At 51.6% G+C, this 17,747-nt stretch overlaps 6 protein-coding genes across 8 annotated transcripts; 2 read left to right on the forward strand and 4 right to left on the reverse strand.

Annotated features, from left to right (window-relative positions):
• Positions 1 to 169: 169 nt before the first annotated feature.
• On the forward strand, positions 170 to 1,699 carry NCU17115 (hypothetical protein; the record flags this gene model as incomplete). Its single annotated transcript, XM_011396795.1, has 1 exon — positions 170 to 1,699. One exon carries the CDS (start codon positions 170 to 172, stop codon positions 1,697 to 1,699), a length of 1,530 nt encoding a protein of 509 aa, XP_011395097.1.
• Positions 1,700 to 2,762: 1,063 nt separating this feature from the next.
• NCU12112 lies at positions 2,763 to 5,103 on the forward strand (the record flags this gene model as incomplete). 2 transcript variants are annotated; one of them, XM_011396751.1, is made up of 5 exons in its annotated part: positions 2,763 to 4,072; positions 4,253 to 4,269; positions 4,333 to 4,381; positions 4,603 to 4,764; positions 4,884 to 5,103. In XM_011396751.1, the coding sequence occupies 5 exons, from the start codon at positions 2,975 to 2,977 to the stop codon at positions 4,953 to 4,955; spliced, it is 1,398 nt and encodes a 465-aa protein (XP_011395053.1). The 2 variants fall into 2 exon arrangements, with proteins under 2 accessions (XP_011395053.1, XP_011395052.1); XM_011396750.1 differs by having other exon boundaries at positions 2,975 to 4,072; positions 4,253 to 4,381; positions 4,884 to 4,955.
• NCU03988 (60S ribosomal protein L18) lies at positions 4,909 to 6,538 on the reverse strand. The gene is made up of 4 exons (XM_951480.3): positions 6,399 to 6,538; positions 5,916 to 6,020; positions 5,481 to 5,845; positions 4,909 to 5,425 (listed from the first exon to the last, which is right to left on the reverse strand). The coding sequence occupies exons 1-4, from the start codon at positions 6,400 to 6,402 to the stop codon at positions 5,348 to 5,350; spliced, it is 552 nt and encodes a 183-aa protein (XP_956573.1). The 5' UTR covers positions 6,403 to 6,538; the 3' UTR covers positions 4,909 to 5,347.
• A 249-nt stretch (positions 6,539 to 6,787) lies between these two features.
• On the reverse strand, positions 6,788 to 9,457 carry NCU03989 (ADP,ATP carrier protein). The gene is made up of 4 exons (XM_951481.2): positions 8,748 to 9,457; positions 7,945 to 8,574; positions 7,751 to 7,887; positions 6,788 to 7,690 (listed from the first exon to the last, which is right to left on the reverse strand). The coding sequence occupies exons 1-4, from the start codon at positions 8,754 to 8,756 to the stop codon at positions 7,450 to 7,452; spliced, it is 1,017 nt and encodes a 338-aa protein (XP_956574.1). The 5' UTR covers positions 8,757 to 9,457; the 3' UTR covers positions 6,788 to 7,449.
• A 1,561-nt stretch (positions 9,458 to 11,018) lies between these two features.
• On the reverse strand, positions 11,019 to 13,773 carry NCU03990. 2 transcript variants are annotated; one of them, XM_011396594.1, is made up of 7 exons: positions 13,541 to 13,773; positions 13,060 to 13,204; positions 12,512 to 12,568; positions 12,344 to 12,443; positions 12,054 to 12,274; positions 11,910 to 11,995; positions 11,019 to 11,840 (listed from the first exon to the last, which is right to left on the reverse strand). In XM_011396594.1, the coding sequence occupies exons 2-7, from the start codon at positions 13,140 to 13,142 to the stop codon at positions 11,788 to 11,790; spliced, it is 600 nt and encodes a 199-aa protein (XP_011394896.1). In that variant the 5' UTR covers positions 13,143 to 13,204; positions 13,541 to 13,773; the 3' UTR covers positions 11,019 to 11,787. The 2 variants fall into 2 exon arrangements, with proteins under 2 accessions (XP_011394896.1, XP_011394895.1); XM_011396593.1 differs by lacking the exon at positions 13,541 to 13,773 and having other exon boundaries at positions 13,060 to 13,478.
• Positions 13,774 to 14,262: 489 nt separating this feature from the next.
• NCU03991 (sterol O-acyltransferase 1) lies at positions 14,263 to 16,099 on the reverse strand (the record flags this gene model as incomplete). The annotated part of the gene is made up of 2 exons (XM_951483.3): positions 14,263 to 14,433; positions 14,495 to 16,099. 2 exons carry the CDS (start codon positions 16,097 to 16,099, stop codon positions 14,314 to 14,316), a joined length of 1,725 nt encoding a protein of 574 aa, XP_956576.3. The 3' UTR covers positions 14,263 to 14,313.
• Between the last annotated feature and the right edge of the window lie 1,648 nt (positions 16,100 to 17,747).

The raw sequence follows: 17,747 nt of genomic DNA on the forward strand, positions 1-17,747 counted from the left end.
CCCAACACTATCGTCGACTTGCCCTTCATCATAACGTTGTGTCTTGTAGTCTCAACTGGCTTCCTGATCACTGTCCGTTGGGGTCCAGATCAAAGAACCACTCTTGTCGAACCCCAGACTAACAGTGGCGGCATTGTTTCCAGAATAGAAAAACAAAGACGGCTTCGTCATGTCCGACCCAGGTCCATCACAGTCCCCGACCGTGGACACGGCCTGGGCCTGTTTTGGCTCTCTCCGACTTCGATATGGTTTTCCGGATCGCCGTGACCCCCGCATTATTCCCGTCGGCTGGATCTGCTGCAAATGCCAGCACAATAACACCGATTTCGATGCCTACGGCAAGCCTGCGGAGATTGAGCCTGGAAACACTGACCACTTGAAACCCTGTGCTGAGGTGAATTGTCGGAGCAGGAAGCGAGATCATTACGGCAACGAGTTGGACCCCTTTCCACATTCTTTGTGCCCGGAATGTACTTTGATCGACCACAAAGATCATCCCATCATGTCTGGGATTGGTATTCCGGCTGCGTTATCCGACCATATTGACCGCTCCAAGGTGGCTTTCTGGGAATGCTGCCACTGCCTGAAGCTGAACGCAATCAATGACTCGGCGATCAATGGCTCGGCCTCTGGGCGTTGCTTCAGCTGCCATTTTCAGAGCCAGGGCTCCGGACACTGCCGCAATCCCGACCACCCCCGGCTTCGGGTCAGGGCTCTGAGTGCGCTCCGGTTGGCGCAGAGGCAGTGCTTTTATCCGTTTTTTGTTGATCCCACTGTTTCCAATCAACACAGACAAATTCCAGAGGAGGGTAATTACTTGTTAGATGCCTACCGCAAAGTGTGTATGGAGACTGATGTCGAAATCATGCTTTCGGCGCATGTTATCTGTGGTGACTGCCGACTTCTGAACGGATACAAAGAGTACCTGATCTTCGCGTACCAGAAAGAAAGGTTTGTCAAGGGGGGAGTGCTCTGGAGCGGTGTCAATGCGAAGTTGCTTGAATGGCAACAGCATAACAGGAGGGCGCCTACCCCCGTTGAAAAGGCCGCTCTTCTTGACGAGTTTGAGGAGCACATCAGTAAACAGTTCAAGGAGCACTCCAGCGGCTGTTGGCGCACCATCGAGCGGTTCAAACGTTACCGCGCGAAAAAGGTGGTTGACAAATCTTCCTTACTTGGTGACTGTGACCCCAACCCCTATCCCGAATGCGACATGGAAAGAACCAAGAGAATCATGCAGAGGGATTCTCGGGCTAAAGCCAGATTCGCAATGGGTCATGGACAGGCATCAGTGGCCCTGATGTTTCGCCAGAAGGAACGCATCATGCGTGACCACGGCTACTTCAGGGATACGCGCCTTGTTTATAAGGTGAGTGCCTCTAAACACCACAGATTGAACTTCCAGGGAAAACCATCCCCTTTAAGGCAGTGTTTTACTCGTCAGGATGCCAAAACCGACCACCGCTTGGTTACTGTCGGATATGTAAACCGGGAGAGGGCCCGTTCCACACACACAGCGGAAGAAGACGAAGTTGAAGCCGAGGCATATCAGCAGCGATTTGAAAGGCGACATGCTGATATCCTTCAACAATGCGAGGCGGCCTCTCAACGAATCCTTCAGCAATGCGAAAAGGCGGCCTTTCAACGACTCCTTCAACAATGTGAGGCGGCCTTTCAACGACTCCTCGCCGATTTGTGACAAGGGGAACAGGACCCGCACCAGGCATCTCCTTCGGCCCCCTAGTGGTTGGACGAGGAAAGGATTCCTAACGTAGCAGTAAGCAAAGATGACAATAATAACTTGACCAACGATGTCAACAGCATTTTGTGTGCACATGAATGCTGCTCTGGAAAACCCGGTAGAGAAGAGGTACGACTCTCTTACCGATGACGAACCAAAGACTCCTCCTCCTCCTCCTCCTCCTCCTGAGGTAACAAAGCGAAGGGTGGATGGGTGGAAGGATTCCGAGACATGCTCTGTCTTAAGAGGCAACAGCAGGACCGAGATGTCGCAAGATTTTGATTTTGGGGGACTTTTGCCCGACGATGACGAACCAAATACCAGTCCTTTTAAGGCAACAAAGGAAGGTTGGATGGGTGGATTCCGAGTCGACTTAACATAGTCGCGGGCTCTAGTCGCCATGTTTCTTCATCTAGAACACGCTGACTGGTGATGAAGGAGAGGGCAGAATCCTTGAGCGGAACATACATTTCTGGAAGCGTTGCCTATTGGGAGGAGCTTCGAGTTGGGCAGGCGTTATCGGCTTTTTTTTTTTTTTTTTTTTTTTTTCGTCATGTCGGACGTTTCGTATGTCAAATTACGGAATTTCATAATTCTGGATAGCGAAGTTTTACACCTTTTTTGACATGGACAGCTGAATTCTAACTTGATGATGGATAGCCGCCTCGAGCGAGCCCGCATCGCGCTTGTCAGTTGTCGGTGGTCAATACAGTTTGACGGGCCGATTTTTTCATGACATAGCGGTACAGGGTTTGCCAATCATTGGCTTCATACCAGAATCTGTGAATCATTGCAAATTGACGTCCTGTGTCCTAATAAAGTGCTTCAGGTGATTGTGTAAAACTAAAAGGGTTGGTTGCTGATGTGAGCGTCGAGAGATGACGTTGAAGAATTTATGAAGCAATGCGTATTATGAGTTAACCGGGCTGTCTTGGCTGGCTACTGTAATTGGGTATCCCACAAACCGAACAACAGCAGCGTGGGAAAACTTCACAAATTGCATGCAAGTTCCCAAACAACGACTGCCCATTATATTCACCATCAACTGTTCACGCCCTCGTCAGATAAAGTTTAGCCATTTTTCTGACTTTATCCCATCATACTGGGTTTAAAGGCAGAACATCCACACAACCAAATATCCGTTGTCTTATCTCGATCTTCCTCACTATTTTCTTCCGACGCGTACATCTATCCATCCTCGATAAGGAAGTCACATCCCAAGAAACACCAAAAATGTTGCCCCGACGATTACCACCTCGCCTTTTCCTTCGACCAACGCCCACTTCAACCACCCCAAGGGCCTCGCTGTTTCTCACCACTAGTACTATTACTACTACTACTACCACCAACCCCATCTCGCCCAGCCCCTCAACCAATGTCCCTACCACCCACCAGCTCAGACTATCCTCTTCCTCCTCAAACTCCCAATGGAAAGCCCGCCAGTCCAACGATTACTACGCCCGCTCCGCCCGCACCGCCGGGCTCAAATCGCGCGCCGCCTTCAAACTCCTTGAGATCAACAAAAAGTATCGCCTCTTCCGCCGCAATTCTTCCCAGATCGTCGTCGACCTCGGTTTTGCGCCCGGCAGCTGGTCGCAGGTCGCGCTGGACCTCACCAAACCCGATGGAAAAGTGGTGGGGATCGACATCATCCCCGCGCAGCCGCCGAGGGGAGTAAGTTCCATTCAGGGCAATTTCTTGAGTGACGGGGTGAGGGGGTTGGTGAAGGGGTGGTTGAGGGAGGAGGAGGGACGGGGGAGGGTTGAGTTGTTGAGGAAGGAAAGGGAAAAGGCGGCTAGAGTGGAGCAGGAGGCGAAGGAGCGGGAGGAGAGGGAAAGGGTCGAGAGAGAAAGGGTGGGGATGGAGGAGGCGAGGGGGTCGGAACTAGAGAGTGAGATAGCGGGTGAGGTGGGTGAGGGAGTGGCTGGAATGAGTGAAGCTAGGCAGAAGGAGAAGAACAACGTGGCGGAGGACGTGGTTCAAGGGGTGGAGAAGTTGGAGCTCACAGAGAAGCGGGAAGAGCAGCAGCCACAGCAGCAGCAGCAGAAGCAACGGCAACAACAAAAGGATGTAGCAAAGCAAGAGATCTTTGCCGACCGGCCAAGTTACATCGAGTTGGAACGGATGGCTGTTAGAGAAGCTCAGTTGCAGCAGCCTGAAGTTCTGGAACAAGACCAACGAGGAGAAGACAAGGCGACCACCGCAGCCAACGAAACAGAAGGAAAACTCGACAGGGAAGAGAGTACGGAGGAACTCGAAGAGGGACACCAACAAGAAGAGCAGCAACAACCAAGGAAGAAAAAGCAGCCAGAGCAAATGCGGTTGGTTGATGTGCGTTTTTGTTCATTCCCTTTCTCAGTCAATATTCCTTGTGTCCATTACTGTCACTACTCGCCCTTTCATTACCGTTACTTACAACAGGGAACGGAACATCCATCTCACTCGACATCTCACTAATCACTGCGAACACTGCTAACTTTGTCCCCTTCGCCCGGAAAACAAAACAAACAGGTAGTACTAAGCGACATGTCAGAACCCTGGCCCCAAACCTCCGGCTTCTCCATGAAGACTTTGAGTAACCCGTATAGCAGGATGATGAACACGAGCGGAATTTCGTTTAAGGATCACGCTGGTAGTATGGTATGTATATTTCTCTTGTCTGGTTTCTTGTCATCATGCACCCACCTCTCGTTATCCCACCCAATCTTCTGAATCTTTTCGACCACCAACAACTACTCATCATATATTTCTTCCCCACATCCAAAAACTCCAACCCTGAAATTCCTCACCCTCCATCTTCGAAGAAGCAAAACACTACTAACACCTCCCCCTCCCCTTTCCCCCTTTCCCCCCAAAATCAGGATCTCTGCTATGCCGCTCTCTCATTCGCAAACGACACGCTCAAACCCGGCGGTCACTTCGTCTGCAAGTTCTACCAAGGGTCAGAGGACAAGAAGTTGGAGAACATGCTTAAGAAGCTGTTTACCAAGGTTCATAGGGATAAGCCTGATAGTTCTAGGAGTGTAAGTCTCCCCTTCCCTTCCTTTCTCACCGTTTCCCTGCTTTCCCTTGTTTGGACAGCACAGGACAATTTTTGGGTCATTGTAATTTGGTTGGCTGACGAGGTTTGACATGCAAAAAGGAGTCGAAGGAGGCATATTTTGTTGCTCTGAATAGGAGGGGAGATGTTATTTTGGAGGATATTCCCATCTGATGTAAGATGGCGCTCTATTGTTGACTTATAAAGCAATGTACGAGTAAAACGGCGTTATCGGGGAGATAACTTGGGGAGCAAGAATATTTACGTTCACAGCACAAGACATTGAAACATCAGATACCCAAATCACATTAGTATTCACAGCAGTCACAAATATCGAATGGTTCTGGTAAAGACGTGGTGGTCATCAATTCCTTTGTCATAAACTGAAGAAAGTTGCCCTATGATGATTGCACACCAGCTGCAGCCCGGAGTATTGCCCCATGCAAACCCAAATACGCACAGCAAAAACAGCCAAGCAAAGCCATTCTTGCCAGCAGTACAAGAGAGAGCAACAAAAGACTCCCCACGCCTTGTACCAGATGTCGCCAGGGGTATCTTTGCTCCGTTTAGACCTTGAAACCCTTGGATCTTCTGCGACCACGGGCCTTCTCGAACTTGCGGCCCTTGGAAGCGACGTAGGGCTTCTGTGATGGGTGTCAGTAATCTATTTCTTTTTGGTATGTGTATGATGCGACGCACCTTGTGCTTGTGGGGACCGAAGCCGAAGTGCTTGACGGCCTCGCGAGCGTTCTTGGGGCCACGGAGAAGGAGGGTGTTGGCACCAGTGGGCTTCTCGAGGGCGAGCTGGTCGAGGGTGATGGCCTGGCCACCGGCAGCCTCGATGCGAGCACGGGCAGTGGCGGTGAAGCGGAGGGCAGCAACCGAGACCTTGGGGACGGTCAAGAGACGGTTGTCATCGGTGACGGTACCGACAACAACGACGGTCTTCTTCTCGTTGCCCTTGAGGTTGGCGACAATGCGAGAGATGGACATGGGGGGACGGTTGATGCGGGACATGAACAACCGGCGGAGCACGACCTTGTTGAAGGCAGAGTCAGTGCGGCCTGGGAGCGCGCGTTGTTAGCATCACGTCGAGTCTCACAAGAGGGCTATGGAAATGTGAGAAAAACTTACGGGCAAGGAAGCGGTAAAGCTTGACCAGGAGCTTCAAGTAGACATTGTCGCTCTTGGGGGCCTTGCGGTGAGTGGACCGCTCGTGGTGCTTGCGGAGATCGATACCTATTCGTCGCAAACAGACTCCCAGTCAGCCTTCAATGGTTCAGGTATGCTCAGACTGGCGTGCCATTGCTCGACCAAGTGCGCGAAGTACGTCCTTTGTTGTTTTTTGCGCCTCGAAGCCAATCCGCATCAGACCGTCGTCCTCTTCATTCTCAGAAAGAGGGAGCGATCTGTTTGATTGCAGTATGGCATCTATCGAGGGCCAACAAGGACCATCTCCAGCGACCGGGAACGCAGGTGAAAATTGCCATGGTCGCAGATCGAAGAAGTTTCTCAGTTTTTCAACGTTGAGAAAATCTCGTCCACTCGCACACAAAGGCTTCAATGGAGGCCGTTTCGGTGGCAGTTGGTGGATGGTGTTTTGCTGTTTTTACGTACCCATCTTGGCGGCTGACTCTCGATTGTCGACTGAAATCGGGGGTTGTCAAAATCCAGAAATCAAAAGGTGCCGCAAAATTCACAGAAGTTTTTGGAGTCCAACCGCCAGCGGATTTTGTGCGGGCGGTCACCTGTGGCAGAAATTGGGGTTGTGGGCCTGGAGGCGCCAGCTGGTGGAGGAATAGTCTGTGCGTACAGCTTCAGCATGGCTCGTGCGTCCATCCACCTGCAGTCTCATCCCTGTCACTTCTTTGTTTTGTTTTCCCCTTTTGCGGGACGTTCCGTCATTGTTGTCATCCCGTCTGTTCGAGCCAAGTTCGGCTGTCACTGGTCTCTCCTCCAATCATCCACGAACGTTCGAGGAAAGTCACACCAATTGAGAATGCATTCGGTACACTACACTCGTATATCTTTCTATCTACCTTTGCCATACGTAGCGAATCTGCACTTGTGGCTTTTCTCTATCGTCGATTTTTTTCCATGTTGTTGCAAAGATGCTCCGCTCTAGCTACTTACTGACTCTCCCTTTTTCAGTATGAAACATGCCTGTGGATTTTCGCTGTGCTTTTGCCAATTTATTGTTGTTCAACAGGCAACATGGCGTTCGATGCAATAAGAACGAGCTTGCATTCAAGCAAAAGAAGAAAAATAAAACAGAAACACAATCCAACACACCGTTTCATTAGACTGCTCTTGACAGACACTTGCCCGATTGAAGCTATTTCCGGTTATTTGATAAGAACGCTGTCATCACTTGATATAGGAGTGCTTCAAGCTACTTCAACACCATTCCCACCAATGAACTCACAGGCTGACTTATACTGTGATGTCCATATAGAGCGTCGGTTGATTAAATCGTAGTATGAGTTGGTAAAACGGACTGTCACCGGTTACGTATGGAGGAAGAAGTCGACGCGTATGAAATGCAAGGGCTCTATCATTGCCCCTCTATTACTGACTTCTATTGTCTGTTTTTGTTTGCTTTCGGCAGCGGGCCCTTGGTGGTGTCGATGTTCGTTGGATTCGTGGTATGGATCCAAGCTCGTGGCGTCTATTGTAAGAGCTTGGTCTCCTCAGGCTTCAGTCCCACAAGGAAATCACGGCAGACCTCGTAACTGAGCCAGCTCGACGCCATGCTAGGCGCGACCTTGAGCAAGTTGGGTACTATTCCCTTGTACAAGCCGCGGATTCCTTCTTCGGTGACGATGACGCGCACGGCATCGAATATGCCCTTGTACTGGTAGCCCATACCAGACATGGTGTTTATTTGGAAACGACGGCGCAAAACATCGCTTTTTTGTTCCCCCCCTGATTAGTCATGCGCATAGAAGATGGGGGAAGATTGGACTCACAAGGGATAGGTGCAGGTCTGGGCCACCGCACCGGAAATCGCACCAGCGAGCAGCTTCCTGACGGCACTAGGGTTTTGCTCGCCGTCCAAGGTTAGGTATTGGCGGACATGCTCGTAAACCATGAAATTGAGACCGACCTATTGACCACGGTCAACACATACGGATTACCTTGACACATGCCAAGTTTGACTTACGTAAGGAGCAACACCAGCGACAGTGGGAACTATGCCTCTGTAGAGAGCCGGAAATCCGCCCTCGGTCCTGTACATCTTGACCAAAGTTTCCCACATGCCGGGCATTTTGCGTGGCCTCTCGCCAAGCTCGGCGAACGACGCGGTCTGGATCGACAACCTCGTGCGAACGATGTCGAGAGGGTAGGTGAAGGTCACTGAGGTGATGCCGGCGAGGCCACCACAAGTCAGCCTCGACAAGGGCGTGAGGGAGTCGCCCGGATGCCTCTCAAAGATGTTTCTCTTGTAGAAATTGTAGCTTCCGAACTGTACCGCCGAGTATGGCACGATACGGATACAATTGGTGCCGTTACCGGCCATGAAGCCCCTCCAGCCCTCCTCCCTCCACATCTTGGCCAACGCCTTGCCCACACTAAGCTTGTACGCTTCGCGACCGCTGCTTTGGACCTGGTAGAGGATTTTTAGGCGCTCCAGAGGTGAGACTACTGTTCGGGAGACGGCACCGGCGACACCGCCGGCGCAAAAGGCAGCCACGGTAGGCTGAGAAACTGCGGATCGGAACTGGTCGGCGGCGCTGAGTTTCTCGACGGTTGGTATGGGTAGGGGCGAGGGCGCGCCGCTAGCGCTTGGCGTCTAACAGGAGAAGTCAGCGCAAGGTCAAAAGACAGGAACGTACAAACAAGCGTCCACGCTCACGGTTTCGGCTTGTATCGGGAAAACGGAAGTGGGAGCACACCAAGTCGCTGCGCAACGATTATGGCTCATGCGGCGTGCCATATAGATCGCGGGGGAAGGGGTGAACATACCGCGGACATTTTGGGGACTTGGTGAGAGGGGCTGCCTCTTGGACTCGGGCTGGTTTGAAGTTCTCGGGCAGTTCGATATGTCGCTTCTCAGGGGCGCAGGGCGCATGCGCAAGGTAGAGGTGTGTCCTTTGGATGATCGAAAATATGACGCCAAGAACGATGACGCAGGGCTCGTTGACAGGCGGTTATATAGCTAAAGGTGCATGCAGCTCCCGTCGGCTTAAGGGTATCTCGTTGCAAAAGTAAGTAATTCCTGTACCGTTGACAGAAAGGTGAATCGCCTTGGTGAGAAATTGGTTCTCGTCGTAATGGGAGAGTGAAATATCGCAGGACGGAAGTTTTGTCGGCTTTTGTTGGATATGGACTGGGGGTTGAGCGTGTTTCTCGGTAAAGCGAATCTAGGGGTTCCCGTCGCACCGGGAATTGATTATCTTATGTCGGCGGGAAGGCTAGTAGACAGTGTGCGTAAAAGAATAAACAGATGCGCATTAAGTTGTTCGTTACACGTAACGCAAAAAGGTACATACGGTAAGAGGCACAACCTACCCAAGCTCGTGACACAAGAAGAAGATTGGACACGGGCAAAAAGGAAGGGAGGCTCGGAAGGGAAAGAGTATTTAAAGGAGAGTCGGGAAGTTGTTAACAGGAACAAAACCGGTCGGGTTCCAGGGCCCAGGGCAGTGAGAGATGCGGAGCTTTTTGGACTGTTCCTTCTGGAAGAAGTAGTGAATGAGTAAATCCAGGGCGCACTGGGCGGGACCCCGGCCGAGTGAGTGTTCATCATGGCTTCGCTAGGTTGTGGGGTTGCCAGGTTCCGAACGAAAAATCCCCAGCAATTCAATGCAACTGAAAAGTCATTTGGAGATTCAGCAGCCGACAACAACTTAACCACGAGATACCTGCCAAGCCTTGACAGCAACGTGATCAGGCAGGCACAAAGTCATTCCTTCACGTCCCGAATCCAGCAGTGAATGGTTGCCATGTCGTCGTCCCCTACCTGTAGGTATGTATCATCCTGTCTTGCTGCCAATGTCTAAGCGTGCGTGCAGTGGTTTTAAAAGTTCTCGAACTTCAATGCTTAGTTTGTTCCTCTTGTGATTTGTTGACCAGCTGGTGCTTGTTTCTTCGATTTCAGCTTTCTGTCACCCCCTTTACAGTTTCCACAAACGCCAAATGAGAGCAACCTTGTACCTATCCGGATAGATCCAGCTGATTTCACAAGCCACAAGGTTTGTCCGTTTTTGAGGGTCACCTGACCGCCTTGACTAAGTCGCCAAGGGTCCAGTGCTACGAGAGACTACGCTACAAGGGGACAAAATCGAGGATCATCCGTTCGGTTATGCTTTCTAGCCCTACGTTGGCTACGCTAACCTAACCTTACTGCTGCTTTACCTACCCTTGACATTCTTCAACAACGTACTGGGATATATGTCCCATGTGAGAGACAGAGTCTAGAAGAAGCCGACAACTTGCATATCACTCACTGCTCAGCACATCAAGAATACAATAACAGCTTACGAGGCAGGCCACAGGCGGACAGCAGCATTAGGAATCTTGGGCTTGTAACTGAGCACGCACAACACACATACAACTCGCGCACCTCCCGGACAGCTCATGTGATGTAACCGTAGTGTAGATCAGACAGAAAGGGAGAAGGCATGACCGTGTGGCTGGCCTGCCTTTGCATGGTATCATTTGGACTTTGATTGATGGCTCAGCTATAAACTACAGAGGTTATCAAGTACTTTTTCACTCAATAGGTTGAGGTTGATGTCGTTTATATCAACAATATAACATCAAGCTCACAAACACCTCGTCGATGATGATATGGAAAAACCGTTCAGGAAGGCCGGTACAACTCTGTACTTGTCGGATTTTGCCAGCACTTTTAGAGATACATCTGAGCTTCCTGGGACCAGGATCATGATTGCACATGCCAATGTTCCCATTTCACTAGTTAGCCAATCCCCTTTGCAGCGCTTTTGCTCGGCTTTCAACGGAGATGCAAGATGTAACGAATCAGATTTTTATAGGTGCGGTACCAACTACGGCTCCTATAAACCTCATTGAACCCGAATTACTATTCCATGATGGTAAAAATTCGAGACGACTTCTCAACTTAATATAAATTCTGTATACTAAGTATAGAAGTGCCTTTGCGATTGCTTCAGTTGGGAAAGTATCACGACACACGCTATCACATCTTAGATTGTCGATAAAGTGAACCAATTGACTCTGAACACACAGAAACACCTAGCGTCATAACGGCCATCGGGGCAAAAGGGTCCGAGTATCTGTACGTCCCCAACAATGAAAGGACAAAAAGCAAGATCGGCACTGGTGTTATACAATCCGCCTCGTCACATTAGTCTGCTCGCAGAACTGGGTTCACCTCAGTAGCCCCTACTATTTACTACCTAAACAGCTGTTCTAGCTACTTTTCTGTTGAGAGATAAAAAAAAAAAAGACGCGACAAACGACTAAGGAAATAAAAACAACCAGGCCGCCGGTCACCAAGACCAAGAGCCCCTTTCCACCCGCCCCTTGAGGGATCATCCGATATGTTTATTTTGTGTGCCCTTCTTTCCGGACTTGCCAAGGCAATAAAGCAAAAGCCTTTGAAGTCATGACCTTTACATCGGTATACAAGGGCCGTTTGTTTCGTCTTTTGATAGGTCATTGAATAACGGATCCAAACCAGCAGTGTGCCATCGTACAAAAGGATCAACCTTGCAAATTTTGTAGCTCCCGAATGGTCGAAATGGCGAGTGTGGTTTTCAAGAGGACCCGATCGACCGCTTCGTCTGGATTCTAGAGTTGGGAAAAATCAGGCAGGAGGCGCCATATAGCCAGCACGCCAAATGCAGCTGCCCAGGAAAGACGTGCAGACATCAGCATGCCCACCACACACAGAAACAGAGAAAATCACAAAACCATGGTGACAATTGGCGTTTCTTACAACATGCCAATACAAAAGGCGGGGCTTGAGTGACTGGCGCCAAAACCGGAGTGACCCCGCGCCGTGAGTATGTTGATCCGTTTACTCGGCAACGTCGAGGTCATCGTGGGCAGGTCTCTCCGGGCTATCGATGGCTGCAGAAGGATAGATCGTCAGATCACGGTCGTGCACGGTGGGGTTGCTCGCTCAAAGGGTGTACGTACCCTTTCTGTCGTCACCGTTGGTGCCGTTCTCGCGACGATCACGGTCCTCGCGGTCGCGATCGTCCTTGACATCGCGCTCACGCTCACTGGAGAAACGTCAGCATCGGGCAGAAAACACGTTGCAAAAGGTTATGGGCCACCTACCGCTCAGGACTGCGAGACCGGTCACGAGTATCGCGGCGGTCACGGTCGTAGTCACGGTCGCGGTCGCGGTCACGACGATCATCCTTCCTAGGGGAGTAGTCTCTAGTGCTACGCCTGGGGCTAGGAGAGCGGCGGCGGGGTGAGCGGTCGCGGCCACGAGGACCACGCTCACGATCGCTGCGGTCAAAGCGCCAAGAAGCAGAGGGAGGAGTGCGAGCCCACTATAGTTGGAATTAGTAAACAGCCTAGTATGAGCTTGGGTCTGTCGTGGCCGGAAAAGGTGAACTGACCTCGATCTTCAGGATGTCATCACGGCCAATGCGCTTGTTGTGCATATCATGGTACGCGTCGTCGGCATCCCGACGATCCTCGTACTCAACGAAAGCGAAACTTTGAAGCTTGCCGTTAGCATCAACTTGGTTCCTGAGCACTGAGGAGGGATAAGCAAGGTAACCTACAGTCTGCTGCTGGCACTACGAGGAGCAGGAATGTCGCAGCGAACAAGACGGCCGTAGCTATGATATGCGTCAGTACTCGGGGACCAACGTGAGATGATTTGTTCCGTAAAGATGAGGATGCCGTTTCGCAGAGGCGCGCGATCGAGCTCGAGAAATTCCACCAAGATGGACGGGCGACTCGCCCGACGTGGGAGGAAGGATACGTGTAGGCGCCAACCGCTCGGTGAGAGAAGGGGTGGTTCGAGGGCGTGGGCGTCGGAATGACAACGAGGTTACCTCGAGCGGATCATGAAGCGCAGTGGACATAGCGAAAAGCGGCGGGAGAGACGGACAGGAGATAGGAGACTGTCGCAAGAAGGGCGAAGACGGAGACGGAGAGGGTTCGGAGGGGGGTTCGACGACGGGGGCGGGAGAGATGGAGGAGAGGACGGGGCGGGATGGGGAGGGCGAGGGCGGATCGAGGACAGGAACCGTACTCGAAGGTGGTGATCGAGTCATCGCCGTTGTAGTGATTGCTTGCTTGCTTGCTTGCTTGCTAGATAACGTACCGCTCGAACTCGTAGGCAAGGTCGCGTGCGCGGGTGCCGTGGCTGAACCCGGTCACGTAGAGAGTGGTTCCGTTGCGAGACATGGTGAGAATCGATGGCGTGCGCGATTCGCGGTCGCGGTCGATGATGATGACAGATGGCAGGCCTAAGAGTAAATGCTAGATGAGTGTGCTGCTCTCGGGCAAAGGAGAGGCCGACTGGGGCGGAAACAAGATAGGTAAAGTAGGTAGGTAGGTAGGTAGGTAGACGGGAGTTGCAAATGGAAAAGGGCGACGAATGGATAAGCAGCAATCGATGGAAGTGGGATGGGGGGGAAAGGGTACACTACTACTAGGTAGGAGCTGGGAGAGGGATGGGGTGGTGGTGAGTGGAAAGAGGAGCGGGAGACGGGACACACCGTTAGGTTTGGCGAGGTGAAGGGGAGAACTGATTAGGTGAGAAAGGAAGCGAAGCAGCGGGAAGCGGAAGGGGAACCTCGAACCTTGTGAGAATGAATGGCCCGGAGTTGGAAATTTCCTTGGATCGATGTCGCTGGAGCACAGTGGAAAATGTTCGGTTTCTGGTCGAATCGTCGAGCCCGGCCACTGCAGCCGACACGGGCACAGGCACCCACGCACCTGCTGAAAATACCTTCACTGGACGCCCGGGAACGCTGGGGCCCAGGCAGGCAGGGGCAGCAGGGGCATGGACGGAATCCGGATGGGTGAGTGTCCATGGCAGGCCCGTTCGAGGCAGGGAATGGAGAAGGCGGTAAGTTTGAAAGGGGGAGGTACCTCTACCTACTGGGCCCACATGTAAATGACGTATGATTGGTGTATCGCCTGTGTGATTGGCAGCCGTCGCGACAGTTATGTAGTACGCACCAACAGACAGCCTTGACAGTGACACTAACAATTTCCTCAGGGCGGGCAGGGTCCAAGATGGACCTATTTCCTCCACATGCCTTCCCGTCTCCCGTCTCGGCTCCCGTCTCTCCCTTTTGACGATCTTCAATCCCCCCGTCACTGCCGTTAACGTTAACAACACCAAGACCAACATCAACACTGCGCCAGCAACTATCAAGCCCGACCACAATCACAGTGAGTGCAATCAACTTTATATACCTGTAGACCTACATAGGTAGTACTCTCGAATACGCATTATATTCACATCGAACAAGATATCCTACCTCATCCAACTGAAATCCGTCTGTCAAGTATACCACGCCGCCCTTAATGAACGCCGATGCCGTCAGATACTCCCCGTTGCCGCATTCTACAGAATCAGATACAAGCTGCACAGGATACTCGGGCCTGTAAAAATACCCAGCCAGAAGAAAACATTCCCCAATGTCTTCCTATTCCGCATCCACTTTGTCCTGCTCAAGCTCACAAGCTGTCCAAAAACGTCAGCATCATGTCAGCCAACGCGTAGGTTAGGGGATATCTGAACTTACCGGCAACTGGAACATTTGAAGGAACAGCAAATAGCCTCTCAGCTTCTTGAAGATGCACCACATGACGAGCTCATGAACACATGCCGACAAGAAAAAGGTGATCAGTGTGGCCGTGTGCTTGTTCACCTTCATGGCCGAGATGGAGCTGTGGTACACATGTCTGAGCAGAAAGTTATGCACCGGTCGGTTCCAGTCTCTCGCGAACTGATCCCACGACACGCTGTTCCACCAGGCACCATAGAAGTTCCGGTCGGCGAACTTGGTCAGCTCGGCTACAAAGTTCAGGATCGTCTCCCAGATGAGATACCACGACAGCAGATACTCCATCATGAAGGGGAAAATCAAGTCGGCCAGCATCCAAGGGAAATACTGGAACCGCTCGCTCAACGGCATCCCCATCTCCTTCATCCTGACCGTCTCCATGACCACGGGGTATATGAAGGCTTGCGAGATCATGATCATGACGAAGATGACTCCGAAACAGGCCACCATCTTCTCGGCGGCATAGTACCAGTTGATGGACTCGGACCGCGGATACTCGAGCTCGTACACCAGTGTCGGCAGCACGATGAACTCGTAATGGTTCGCCAGCGTCAGGTTATTCGGATACACCCTCTTGTCGTCCGTCGCCTTGCCCCTGAGCTCATCCGTCATGGCGTCCACCTCCCACTTGAGCGCCCTTTCAAAAACATGGACCTGCTCCTCATTCAACGGCTCGTGCGAGTCAATTGCCGCAACGATCTTGGCCACGTCGTTCTCTCCTTCCTGGCCATCAGCCCCTTGCTGCGCCGCGATCGACATCTTTCTCCTCTCCTTATACTCCTGCGCCGACGGCACTCTCGATAGATGCTCGGTCGATAGGTCTCTCGGCAGCAGCGGGAACGGCTCCGTCCAGCTCCTGTTCGGGTCATGCTTGGTAACAACCTCTACATGCTCAAGTTCCTTCAGTTTTCCCAGCAACAGCTGCCGCTTCTTCCACACCGACGCCAGATACCCGTTATAGAACGCGTACGAATGCATCTTCATCAGCATCACCATGCCGTGCATGACGAAGAAAACGGTATGTGTCCACGGCCAGTCCCTCCACAGTGGGAAACCCACCACACCAGCCACGAACAAACACTGCCAGATATTCTGCAACACCCACCCTTCCTCATCCCAATCGACCACGCCTCGACGGACAAGATGACGCTGCAGGACCCAGGAAACGCCGGTGGATAGGCACATTACACCGTCGGCGATGAGCAAGACCACCAAGTCCCGATGGAACATGATTCGAAAAATCTCGTTCCGCCCCAGCGGGTTGCCGTGCTGCCGCCAGTTCTCGGCGCCGATCTTGATAACGAAGAGGGAGATGCCGAGCCAGAAGAGGGTGAAGAAGCCGTGAAAGGGCGACGACGCTGCCAGGGCGTTTTGCCGGTCAAAGGTGGAGAAGTTGCGGGTGAAGACCAAGTCGGAGAATTTGCCTCTTCTTTTTGATCGTTTGGCAGCATGGCCGGTTGATTCCGGTGTTGTTGTTGCTGCTGCTGCTGCTGCTGCTGCAGCTGCAGCTAGTTGGTGTAGGGACGTGGTGGGAGAGGAAGAAGACGAAGAATCGGACGACATTCCCTCTATTTTATGGCATTGCTTCTCGATAGCTGTCAGAAGCGAGTTGTGGATGTCGGCTGTTGAAAGGGTGGTGGTTCCGACGTGGATGTCAGGTCGGACTGCTTTCAACGCTCCATGGCTGCTTTCCTTCCCCTTCCTCTCTGCTGAGAGAGAAACGCCCTCGTCACTACCAGACAACTGTTGCGTATTCATCACCATGGTAAGCGGAAACGCCGCCGGCCCTTGCCTCGCGGCTGGTAAACTTCTCTCATTCACCTCCGCGTTCACATTCCGCTGCACCATTGCTTCGGGAGAAGTGGTGAGGTCATCGTAGTCTTCGATGGCTGGGCTGATGGTTCCGGACGATGATGGTGATGATCTTGACATTACTCCTGGCTCGCTGGGTGTTTCAGCCCGGCTGCTGCTGTCTAATGGTGAAATTCTTCCTCCATCGCCATCACTCTCCTCTTCTCGAGATATACGGGGACTCTGATCTGGCGTTGGCAGGGAGAAGAAGGGCCGGTCGAAAACTAGGTTTTCGAGTTTGCCGTTGGTGGTGGTAAGGATACCGTTTGATGTTGATGTCGATGTAGCTGATAATGGTGGCTTGAAAGATGAGCGTCTTGTTCGCGCTTTGAGGTGGCCGTTTGGCGTTGGCACTGGCGCTGGCGCTGGGTGATTGGATATGAATGTCATGGTTCCCGTGGGTTTGGGGAACTGCTGTGGGTTTTAGTCAAAAGTTGTGTATGGCCTCTCGTTGTCAGTCGCTTTCGTGCCGCCCTTTTTTGAAGGACTAAATATGGTGAGGCGATTTTGTAGCAACGGCAAGTTTTGGCCCTTCAAAGAGGTGCGAATACAGCCAAACTTCAAAGAAAGACAGCCCTTGAAATGGTGGATCTTTCGGTGGTGGATCGAAGTCGCACGGATAGCCGCGTGATGTTGATAGTTTTTGTTGCAGGGCAATGCTAATCTCGATGATGGTCCAGTACTCCTATCCCGATTGTATGTTGGGTAGTAAGCCGGCCGTCAACTTAGACACGATGATGCAGTCTTTTCTTAAACTTTGAACAACTACTAAAAGAAAAGAGCACAAGGTAAGTGAAGCCAAGCTCTTTAAAGATTTTTCTTATAGATATAGTGTAAGAGACAGAGCAGTTCTTCGAGGATAGACGTCAATCATATTGGAAGAAAAAAAAAAAGAAGAAAACAAGATTTGCCCATGTAGAGAACCCGAGGCCCCAGATCCCTCCCAACTCCGGATAAAGCGGATCTTAGACAAGCGGGCAAGTGTAGTGTAGTGTACACATGCCTTTTATCGGGATCAATTGCGGGACGATCGGGATAGGATCGACGGATTTTCTGTGGAAGAAGAGATGAACGGGTTCAGTCTTTTACGTAGGCCAAATAGGGGTATAGGTGTGCTTAGAGTAATACTTTTTACTATTTGCGGCGCGGCGTAAGCAAAAGGACCTAACTTGGTGAATGACAGGGACGCGAAGACGGGCGAAGGCAAAGGATGCGGAAAGTCCGGGGTTTCGTTGATGATCGGGGGGACAAAAAGGCCTACGATGGACGTCACTTGATTCTGTATTGTGCGGGAAAAAAAGGGACACTGGAACTTTGATGAATCGAAACAGATCTCCTGATTCAATCAAAGTAGAACCAG

The sequence above is a fragment of the Neurospora crassa genome, linkage group VI (assembly GCF_000182925.2).
Source record: "Neurospora crassa OR74A linkage group VI, whole genome shotgun sequence".
NCBI lineage: Eukaryota > Fungi > Ascomycota > Sordariomycetes > Sordariales > Sordariaceae > Neurospora > Neurospora crassa.